This window comes from Pipistrellus kuhlii, unplaced genomic scaffold (genome assembly GCF_014108245.1).
Source record: "Pipistrellus kuhlii isolate mPipKuh1 unplaced genomic scaffold, mPipKuh1.p scaffold_m20_p_3, whole genome shotgun sequence".
NCBI classification, from domain to species: Eukaryota; Metazoa; Chordata; class Mammalia; order Chiroptera; family Vespertilionidae; genus Pipistrellus; species Pipistrellus kuhlii.
The window spans coordinates 63,943,904-63,956,011 of NW_023425529.1; the positions used below are offsets into that span (position 1 = coordinate 63,943,904).

A 12,108-nucleotide genomic window follows, 5' to 3' on the forward strand; every position below is an offset into this window, starting at 1 on the left:
CTCCACCCCTCCATTATTCTGTTACACTACTGACAATTCAGCCACACTTTAAAAATCAAATTCCAAAACAGTGTATCTAACATTTAATGTTCTTACTAGGAAGGTGTGTTATTTTTTAACTGAAAGTTCAGTTACATGTTTTCATGTTTCCTTATGTTATCCTAGTTCTTTCCCCTAAATTTTCTAATTACAAATTTAACTCTTGAAGGCATGAACTGAGAATATCAATTTGGTTTCTTGTTTTCTAGTATATAACTAAAAAAAAAAAAAAAAAGAGGTGGCTAAATTAGGGTCATCCCTATAAAGGAGACTTTTGGAAAATTAAAGATGAGACAGACTCCTTGCATCTGTGTAAAGATGCTTAAAACAAAGCTAAATTATTCTTTCTCCCTTTTCAATAAATGCTTTCAAAGTATTTCAGTTTCCCCTTACAGGAGCATTGGAAAAACTGAGGAACATAGATACTACAACATTTCAAAAGAGAAACTTAGAAAAGTATCCCCAAGAGGATATTTGTTCACCTGACACAAACATCCTTCCTTCACCTAGAAAGAGACGAGTTTTCTAAATTTGCACTGTTTCATCCTTAAGTAAAATATATATATGTTCAAAGTTACAACAACCAAAGAAAATAGAAACAACCAAAGTACTCCCAGGTGTGAGTACTGTTTTTTTCCTCTCAGAAAATATGCAAATGTTACTTGGTAAATTAAATTGACATTATATTGATACATATTTATAAAAAATGCAGAAAATTTGTCTCTACACACTTCAAATAAGAAAAAGGAAAACTGTAGCAGTTAACTGTATAGGTAAAATTATTTTACCACTCTTGCTAAGGTGTTATCAACCTCTTAGACCTCGGAAACAAATGGGGAGGAAATCACAATAGAAAAGAGCTAAGAAAATAGTAGATATAAGATTTGATAATCCTTTAATGTTGTCTTAAGTAGAATGAACACAAAATTATATATATATATATACATATATATATACATATATATATGTGTGTGTATATATATATATATATATAGACATTTATGGGATCCTGTAGTATTCTTAATGTTCATCTTATTACTTTGTTAAAAAAGTACTGGTAATTAATAAGGCCTGGCAAGTATAAGACAGATTCCTCTCATCTTTATAAAGATGCTTAAAACAAAACTCAATTATTCTTTCTCACTTTTCAATAAATGCTTTCAAAGTATTTCAATTTCCCCGATAGGAGCACTGGAAAAAACTGAAGAACATAGACACTACAATATTTCAGAAGAGAAACTTGGAAAAATATTTTATTCTAATTTTCTTAATTTGCCAAATATATACTCTCTTTTATTATTTAATAGGTACTTTCATAGCTCTATGAAGCAACTACCCAAATTTAAGGAATTCTGAAACAGAAAACAACCGTGTCTTAAGAAATAACTTCAGAAATCTAACATATTGTGAGGGTTGAAAAAACTCCGAAGAAAATTAACATAAACTCTAATTTATATAATTCTAAAGAAAACAATCTATGGCTATAAACCAAAGCACATCATTCAGGAAAGAAAAATTAAAAATAGTAGGGGTGGGGGAAGATTAAATTCAAGTTCTCTTTCTGGTAAAACAATTTTCATGAAATATAACACACATATTCAAGAACACATTTGTTATGTGTTCCATACACATATACCGATCCTTAGAAATGCCTTACCAAGGAAGGAAGAACTGCTTCGATTCATGGAAGAAACTGACTTCTACGTCTCCTTTTGTCTATGAACCACTTTAAGGAAGGTAGTCACCTGAGATTATAACAACAATGCCGGGAACTGTCACCCTGGGAAATCTGGTACATTTTTAGACTAGTAAGCCCTCGGTCAAAGAAACTCTCCTTTACTTTGAAGTTTTCTATTATGTCATGTTAAAGCTGCCAAAACATTCAAGGGGAAGGAACTTCTCAGGTTTAAGAGAAGTTACTAAAAGATAAGAGAAACACAGTACTAAATATAGACATTATAATTCAAGCTTAGATGAACCAAGCATTGAATTAATTTTATAAAACTAATTAAGTAGCTAAAGCTAATTTTATAAAACTGATTAGGTAGGTAAAACTTTTAGTTTCCTAGTCTTTAAAATTTTAAATACTTAAAAATTTGAAGTGGATTAATTTAAGTTTTGGCAAAGCAACATTTCATATTCTCTCAGAAAGTACTACAATTAAAATTTAAAAGACAACAACATGTAGAATATTTAGCTTTTTATGACCAAAAATGAAAGGGTAACTACAAGGTAAATTGTATTACTCATGAAGCTTTGATAACAATCTCAAACGTGATCCAGAGGGATGAGCTATAATTTAGTCTCTAGGCACCCAGGCCATTGTCCTTATTCAAAAGTAGAGGGGAACAGAGACAACAAACCTAATTAAGCTATGTCTTTCTTCCTTGAAAAACAACTGAAATACGTTAAGCTCAAACAACTCACCATAAAACAACCATCCTACTGAAGAGATTGTAATCAAACTTAAAATTATTTTGAAGTAAATTGGTACTTCGTATTTGAATAAGGGAAAGAGTCTGGCAACAACATAATTTTTGGAATAATCTGATTCACCATCATAATTTAAATGTATAACACATAAAAGAATATCATGATGTGTGTGGGCTTTAGTGAGGAGAGTCAGAGTCTCCTGAGTTCCTAAAAAGAAAAAAAGAAAGAAAAGATAACCCTAAAATGATGGAAGAAAACCACACTGCAAAAAAGAAACTGTTTTTGTCAATGAAAGAGAAACACCACATGACCTCACTCATTTATGGATAATAAAGAATATTATAATCTGATGAACCAAAAGATAGATATAGAGACAGTAAAGCAACAAGCAGACTGTCAAATTACAGCGGGGAGGGGAGGGAGATCTGGGGGAAATAATAGATCAACCGAAGGACTTGTATACATGCATATAAGTACAACTAATGGACACAAAACTGTGGGGAGGGCGGGTATGTATGGGAGGAGGGGGGGCAATGTTAAAATATGTATACAGATAATAATTTAATTTAAAAATGTAAAAAAAAAAAAGGAAACTTTTTAATGACCTATTATAAATTGGTATGAAATAATAAGCTTGAAAGAGACCGCCAGAAAAGAGGAATAATAAGATCTGTGCCATTCTAAAGCACTGGCAGACATAAATTTCTAAAACCATTGTGGGGCCCTGTCTGGTTTGGCTCAGTGGATAGAGCATCAGCCTCTGGATTGAAGGGTCCCAGGTTCAATTCCAGTCAAGGGCACATGGCTGGACTGTGGGCTCGATCTCCAGTGGGGGGCATGCAGTTGGCAGCCAATTAATTATCCCCTCTCATCACTGATGTTTCTATCTCTCTCTCCTCTTCCTTCCTCTCTGAAATAAAAATATTAAATAAATAAAAAAAAACATGATGTGTATTAACACAAAACACAAACAGCTGACACTGTAATTCACTCCAGTATAGTGAAGTATTTAAGACTATGGGCTTTGGCAATCCTGAGTTTGAACCCGCATCTGTCATTTACTAGTTCTGTGAATTTGACCAAATTTTTAACAACTCTAATCCTCAGTTTTTTAACTTATAAAGCAGACATAGTAATGATATCTTATGGGTTTGTTTCAAGAGTTAAATAGAAAATAAATAAATAAATAGTCAATTAAAAAAAAAAGGGTTAAAATAGAATTTTGCATATAAAACTTCTGGCATGATAGCCAAACTCAATAAGTGTTTAATAGATGGTAGCTATTAGTATGAGTCCAACAATTATCATTAAAACAAATGTTATTATTTTCCTGCTGTATGGTCATTCACTCTCTTTTATGACTCTCTTTTGACAATCACAGAAACAATACTATATGTGAGGTTCATGTTGGAGAACAGCTATCAGCACAGAAAACTACCAGACCGTAAGCTTTACAAGGGCAGGAACCAACACATAAAATGTGCACATGGCCAGCCTAAATTCAATAGGGGTAAAGGTGGAGTAGGAATAGACTCCATTTCTTGGTGGGCAAGTTGCAAGGACATATAGGAAAAAAGCATGTGAGAAAAGGTAATGCTGCAGTTATCTTTGAAAATGAAACATATCAGTTTACCCAATTCACTTCCTTCCACGTGCAAAATACACTCACGGCCCTCCCTCACTCCTGTACCCCGACTAAAATGTCATCTTATTGCAGCACTGGCTGTAAGTCCAGGATCTTGTTAGCTTGAAATCAGGTTCAATAGACAATTGCAATGCTGTCTTTGGTTTTGGCAATTGAATTCAAAGATGTATGGGATGTAGAATTATACAGAAGGCCCATAACAGTTCTATAGCAATTGTGAAATCTGCTTGACAAATATCATCAGCAACTTGATTGAAACACAGTTCTGCTCCCTGAAAAATAGTCCTCTGTGAATCTTGATTCTGCCTCTGAGGTTCTAGCTCCATCCTGAGAATCACTATATTCATAAGAAATAGCCCATATTTATAACAATGTATCTTTATTGGCCTGATACTTGCCATATAAGATTGGGCTATCCCAACACACAAAGGCTCTTTTTAATTAAACTATGTCTATTTTTTTCTGTCTATCCTGTGGTGCTTTCATCAGAACCATTCTTATAAAAACTCTGTGAGTTATCTATGAATTTTATTAAAATTAATTCCATTAGACAGATGCCATTGGACAAATTTCTTTGAGATAGGCCATTTTCTATTTTGAGCTGAGTGTCATGGTGCTGTGGGACATCAGACTTAAGAGCCTTAGAAGGTTTTTTGACTAGCTGAGACATTCTAAAAAGGTATGCCTTTAAGACTCTTTGAAGCTCTTTAGCTGAAAATGTCTAATAAGAGTACTTGTCTTAAATCTTTCTGAGGTCCAACAAAGAATTTCCAGAAGATCTGATTCTTATTTGGAGGCCTTTTATTTATTTTTATTTTTTTACTGTCAGCACCCTGGGATTTGAGACATATTATAGATAAGCAAAGGGAAGGGTGAGGATATTCCACAGTGGAGGTCCAGAATAAATAAAATAAAAGCACAGTCTCACTGGGGAATAGAGAAGAAAAACATCTATCTGGGTTCATGAAGAGGGGAACACAAAATGAAAGTGGAAGGGTAGAGTTAAATTGAATATACTAAGAGCACTGACTACCAGATTATGGAGTCTGCAATTTATGCTCTCAACTGCTGGTTTCCACTTGTTGGTCCAAATGTTACTACAGCAAATGCACTTGGAGAGCTTAATAATTACACAGCTTTACTCTAGAGATTTTAAAATGTTGCAGTAGAATCTGTATCTAAGCAAAGTTCCCAGATGACTCTCAGACTTAGGAGTTATTGCTCTAGTCAACAGTCAACTGTTGACTTCCTAAAATGAGAATGACATAAATGTAGAAATCTAATGAAGTTTTCAGTTACAAGCATGAATAATAAAAAATGGTATTTACATTTACAACTTTTATTTCTCTTTCATATAATTTCCCTTAGAGGCTTACTGCACAGAATTGATGTATTTTCTGGCCATATATATCTAGAACAGTGGTCGGCAAACTCATTAGTCAATAGAGCCAAATATCAACAGTACAACGCTTGAAATTTCTTTTGAGAGCCAAATTTTTAAAACTTAAACTTCTTCTAATGCTACTTCTTCAAAATAGACTCACCCAGGCCATGGTATTTTGTGGAAGAGCCACACTCAAGGGGCCAAAGAGCTGCATGTGGCTCGCGAGCCGCAGTTTGCTGACCATGGATCTAGAAGAACCTCAATTACATCATAATCTCATCTTAACACATATTTGTACAATAATTTTGTTTGGTTATTTTGTTAAGGAAGATAAGCCTAGTATACAGGAGGGCAAGGTCCTAATTGAAGTAAGGAGATTATGGACCTAGGTATGAAATGATAAGAACCTTATCTAAGATGGTGATATTAAAAATAAAAATGAAGGGAGAGATCAAAGCACAGAAAAAGAAATCACAGAAAATGTTGAGAATCAGAACAATGCTTATCAAGCAACCCTAAGATGATTAAGATCTCTCTTCACAGAAAAAAATTCCGTAACAAATATAAAAAGAATGACAGAATTAGAAAAATCACAATTTTTTCAATTCCGAATGTTATAACTGATTCAGTGATCATCAAAAGGTGCTTACATCTTTAAGTGAAAACAATACATCAAGGAGACAAATAAATCCATAAGGTCAAACACTCTATAGAGACAGTATTCCAGTTTCTTTAAGATGTCAAAGGCACAATATATCATAAAAGTGAACAAGGGGCTCTTCAGGATTAAGGAGATATCCTATACAATAAGAGACTAATATGCAAATCGACCAAACGGCACAATGACCAGTCGCTATGATGCACACTGACCACCAGAGGGCAGACACTCAATATAGGAGCTACCCCCTGGTGGTCAGTGCATTCCCACAGGGAGCAGGGCTAAGCTGTCAGTCCGACATCCCCCAAGGGCTCCCGGACTGCAAGAGGGTGCAGGCCAGGCTGAGCTCCCCGCCCCTCCCAAGTGCATGAATTTCGTGTACTAGGCAGAGGCCATGCAATGACATGACAACCAAATATAATGTATGAACTTACTGGGATCCTGGTTTTAAGCCTACAGTAGAAACATTTGGGGACAACCTGAGGCATTTGAATATAGATTAGGTGTTAGGTTATATTAAATTATTGTAAATTTTGTATATGTAAAAAGGTTTTATGGTAATATAAAAATGTTCTAATTTTTAGACATGCATTAAATATTCTGAGGCACAACATCATAAGGTCTATAATTTACTCAAAATAGTCCAGCCTCACTTATAAATAAATGAAATAAACACAACAAAAAGTTAATAATTGCTTAAATTTACATGATGGGTATATTAGTGTTCATTGTACTAATCTCTCAAATTCCCTGTTTGCCTGAAAATGTTTTTGATAGATGCAAATGAGGGAAATTATTAGTAACCCTTCTGTTGCTTCATTAAGTTTCAAGTTAAAGAAGTCCTCTAAACGTTCTAGTGCACAGATACATGAATCAGATAAACCATATTTAAGAGAGTCAAAATTCTGATGCACAGAATAGAAAAACCAGGTAAAGTGTATCATTTCTTAATGAAACTTTTTTATACCAGTGTACCATATATTCACTTTCATGCTTCAAAAAGACATTTGGGTAACAAAAATTCAAACTTTCCAAAAATATATCCAACAACTAAGCAATGAATAATAGTATGTTCCATCTAACACTTGACTAGAAAAACATTTTCTACAGAAATAAAGTAGAAAAATGATTATGTAACTTAATACTCATTTAAAAAGAACTAAACCCTATTTCATAAAGTAATAATACCAAAATCTGACAAGTTATATACAGTATAAAACTCCAAATTTAACTTTTTAAAATACTTGATAGCTTGAATACATATATTAGCTTTCTAACACCAAATTTAAGTTCTTGGTTTTAAAAGCAGTAGTCTTTTCACCACAACTATCAGTATTAACCACAGAAGAGTTCAAAGCATTTGACTAAATAAACTTTAGCAAAGGAGTAGAATCCAATACATAAAACTTATTAAGATTTAGGAAGTGAAATCTATGATTCCTGGGAGTCCCCGAGGCTCTTTTAGAGGGTATAGAAGGTTAAAACTATTTCATAATATTTTTTCATTGCATTGACATTTCTACTTAATTAATGTACAACAGTAGGTTGAGTAAAACTGCCAGCACTTCAGCACAGATCAAGAAAGAGGCACCAAACTGTAGTAGTAGTTACTGCTTTCTTCATTGCCAAGAACTTGCAAAATTGGCCAGTTTCATTTACAAATGTCCTTGATGAAGCAGTAAAAATCATAAACCCTGAGTACAGGTGGTTTTAATATTCCATGTAAAAAGGAGAAATATGTATAAAGCACTTATTTATACACTATATTTTAAAATGTGTCAACACTTGGTAGATCTGCATATTTCAATGAGCAAATATATTCCAAATGACTAATGTATAATGTTTCAAAATCATGAATGAGTAAAGAGCCATTCAAAATTCAAGATAGATCAGTGGATTTTAATTCAACAGAGTATGAAAAGCTTATTGATATGGTTTCAGATTCCACATTGCAACAAACATTTAAGAAACTACCACTTGTTAGTTTTGGTGCAGTATCAAAGAAGAATATCTATAATTATGTATAAAAGTTATTACTGTCAATACACATATATGTGAGGCCAGATTGTCTTCATATAGTATTTTAATTAAATCATCACAACAATGACTACAGAAGCAGATATAAAAATTCACATGTCTTTTTTAAAGCTAGAAATGAAGAGAAATTTTCAGAAACTATAAAACAGTAATTCTCAACCAAAGATGATTTTTGTCCCTCAAGGGACATTTGGCTATGTCAAGAGATTTCTGATTATAAGTGGGAAAAGTGCTACTGCCATCTAGTGGGAAGAGGCTAGTGATGCTGTGAAACATCCTACAACGCACAAGACAACAGATCGCCCAGCACTAGAAGTTAATAGTGCCAAGGTTGAGGAACCTGCAGGAAAAGAATACCACTCTTCTCACATAGTTATCTTCATAAAAATGTGTTACTCATACTCACATTTAATGGGTTTATTATTGTAATATTAAATGAATAATAAACAATTTTAAAAATTCTTAGTTTTTAGTTTACAACATAGTAAATATCAATAGGTTAGCCCACATAAACAAAAGCTCTTTGCCGTCTTCAATAATTTACCAGTGTAAAGAAGTCTTGAGACCAAGAAGTTTGAGAATCAATAATTTGAAGAATGGTATAGCTAACAAAGTATGCTAGAAAATATAAGAGATAATAAAGGACTCAAAAGGAAAAAAGTATTCATTTCAAGAGTAGTATGTATGACCAAAACAAACAAACAAACAAACAAACCAAAACCCTATAAATCTAAAGGGTTCAAAAGATACAAGTTATGATAGACCCAAAATGTCATTCTTCCCTTAAAAAATAACAACACAAAACACGTTAAAACCACAACTCTTACCCTGACTATGAAGGCTTGCAGGACTGAGAGATGGCTGACACAAGTCTTTGGTTGGAGTGGGATAAGCTTCTTTCCCTTGGCGCTGACTCATCTTTCCTGGTGTCAGAAGTTGAGATTCTTCACTGTTTGCTATAACAGCTCAAGGAAAAAAGGGAAAAAGTATTAGAACTTCAGTACTAGATTTACATAATGGCAAAAGACTGAACTTGCCTCAATGTTTATATTAATTTTACCAACTCAATACTTTAAGAAATTTGCATAATTGTTTTTCTTTTAATTTGCTTTCAATTCCCCCAAAATTGATAGGTATGTATGAGTAAAAGTATACAAATTATGGAGATTATAAAACTGAAAACATATTCAAATGATAAGAAAAAGTATTGCAAGATGTACTGTGCTATTAATATTAACTCTTTATAAGCAAAAGCCATTTCACAAAAGAAATACAAATGGTCAATAACATGAAAAGATACTCAACCTCATTAGTGATCAGAAAAAATACAAAATATTGTACATCCACTAGAATTTCTATTCTAATTTTCATAGATAGCAGGTATAATTTCTGTTTTAGAAATGAAACTTGAGGTTCAGAGATTGCCTTATCTAAGACTAAGAGGTAAGATTCTAACTCAGGATTTGGTTCCAACGTCTGGTTCTTAAAAGCTTGCTGCCCCAGTAATCAGTTTAAATAGTGTTTCAGGCTGCTATTTTCCCACTTGGCCAAGCTACGAATAGAGGAAAGCAATGCCCAGTTCCAGAGAGAACAGGAAGAAGAAAAATACTCAATGAAAGAATAGGGCAAATAACTGTGAGTAACACCAGTGTCCTAGGATTTCCACATGCTTTTATATTTTTGTGCTTTCAGTCTACAAAGGCTTTAGTTTTATTTTGAGAGGGAATTATTCTGTCCTCACTCTAAATTTAATTTTTAACTTAACCAGAACTTCATGTTCACATTTCAATCATATCGTTTAATCAAATTTATCATGTTTTCTACTCTGCTAAATTTTCAAAATTATATTTTAGCTCCTTGAATTTCAAAAATGCTTCCACTTATCATCCAAGACCTAAAAAATTATTTCTGCATCAAATTCATTAAAAAAAGGATCTACTCGTTGATGGCTCCAAAATTTATATATCTTCTCCTGAACACAAACTCACATATTCAATTGCCTGCCTTATAATTGCCTCTATTCTTTTAGTTTTTTTAAAAAAAAATTATTATTTCAGAGAAGGGAGAGGGAGAGAGAAACATAGAAATATCAACAATGACAAACAATGACTGAGAATCACTGATTGGCTGCCTCCTGCACACCCCACACTGGGGATCACCCTGAGCAGATGCCCTGACTGGGAATCAAATTAGTGACCTCCTGGTTCATAGGCCGATGCTTAACCACTGAGCCACGCCAGCTGGGCTAATTGCCTCGATCATTTATTTATTTATTTATGTTTGTTTGTTTGTTTGTTTGTTTATTAAATATATTTTATTGATTTTTTACAGAGAGGAAGAGTGAGGGATAGAGTTGGAAACATCGATGAGAAACACCGATCAGCTGTTTGTTTGTTTATTAAATATATTTTATTGATTTTTTACAGAGAGGAAGAGTGAGGGATAGAGTTGGAAACATCGATGAGAAACACCGATCAGCTGCCTTTTGCACACCCCCTACTGAGGATGTGCCCGCAACCCAAGGTACATGCCCTTGACCGGAATCGAACCCAGGACCTTTCAGTTAGCAGGCCAACACACTATCCATTAAGCCAAACCGGTTTTGGCTGCCTCTATCCTTTAATAGGCAACTTAAATTTATCCAGAACATAATTCTTTTTTTTTTTTTAATATTTTATTGATTTTTCACAGAGAGGAAGAGAGAGGGATAGAGTTAGAAACATCGATGAGAGAGAATCATCGATCAGCTGCCTCTTGTACACTCCCTTCTGGGGATGTGCCCACAACCAAGGTACATGCCCTTGACCGGAATTGAACCCGGGACCTTTCAGGCCGCAGTCCGACGCTCTATCCACTGAGCCAAACTGATCCCGGCGAGAACATAATTCTTAATTCTGCTTATCTTCCAAACCTGCCTCTCTCCGCATTCAGTTTGTGGAACCACTATTCCCTTCCACCTTGTTCTCTGGCCCAAAACCTTAGATTTATTGTTCAATGTTTCTCTTTCACACTTCACATCCCATTTATCTCTGAGAGCTTTATATTCTACCTTCAGAATTTATCTGGAGTCCTTGTATTTCTCCCCACTTATACACAACTACCATCCTGTTCCAAGACACTGTTACCTTTCTACTGGATCACAGCATCAGATTTCTACCTACTTTCCAGACTTAGGACTTATTCCTTCTTGTGTAGAGTTCCTTCTCTACATGGAAGCCCAAGCAATCTTTGTAAAACATAAATCAAATTTGCATCATGCAGAAGTCTTCTCAATGGCTCTTCATTATACCTATAATAAATTCCATGGCCTAAAGAGTCAACAGTATCTGCCCCCCATTATCTTCCCAACCTAATTATCTACCATTCTCCTCTTTACTCCTTGGCTCCCAATCATAATGATCTTCTTGGTATTCTTCAAAACACATCATCTTGCCCCAATCTCTGGGTCTTTATACTTCCTGTTCCTTCTATCCAAAATACTCCTACCCCCAACGTCTCACTATTAACCCCTCTCATGATTTGTGTTCAAACATCATCTCTTCAGAAAAGCCCTTTACGGTGCTTTTCGATAAATAAGTTCCCATTTTAATATAGTGTATCAATTATTTTATTTTTCCCCACTAGTGCCCGTTTCACCAGTTATACTCTAACACTTTACATGATTTTTATTACATGCTTTCATTAATCTATAATTTCCATAAGACAAAGAAATTTTGTCTGTCTTATTTTCCCTTAATTCCCAAGTCCTGATATGGTCCTGGCATACAGAAGATGTTCAACAAAATTTCCTTGAATGAATCAATTAACGACTTTTATAGTTTTATGAAACTTCATTATGAAAAAGTATATGGTGTCTCCTTCAATTACTAAATCCAAGATCCATTTAACTCTAAAAATTATTATTGAAATTTA

General features: G+C 34.0%; 1 protein-coding gene across 13 annotated transcripts in view; it reads right to left on the bottom strand.

The window, feature by feature from the left end:
- The window catches only part of OSBPL8 (oxysterol binding protein like 8), a 146,246-nt gene that overhangs the window by 75,056 nt on the left and 59,082 nt on the right, over positions 1-12,108 (bottom strand). For 6 of the 13 annotated variants that reach the window (XM_036455427.2, XM_036455430.2, XM_036455424.2 and 3 more), the window contains one exon: positions 9,024-9,161. In XM_036455427.2, the coding sequence (XP_036311320.1) occupies positions 9,024-9,161 (138 nt within the window). The remainder of the gene's footprint in view (positions 1-9,023; positions 9,162-12,108) is intronic. The other 7 variants (XM_036455429.2, XM_036455426.2, XM_036455435.2 and 4 more) reach the window with 2 other exon arrangements.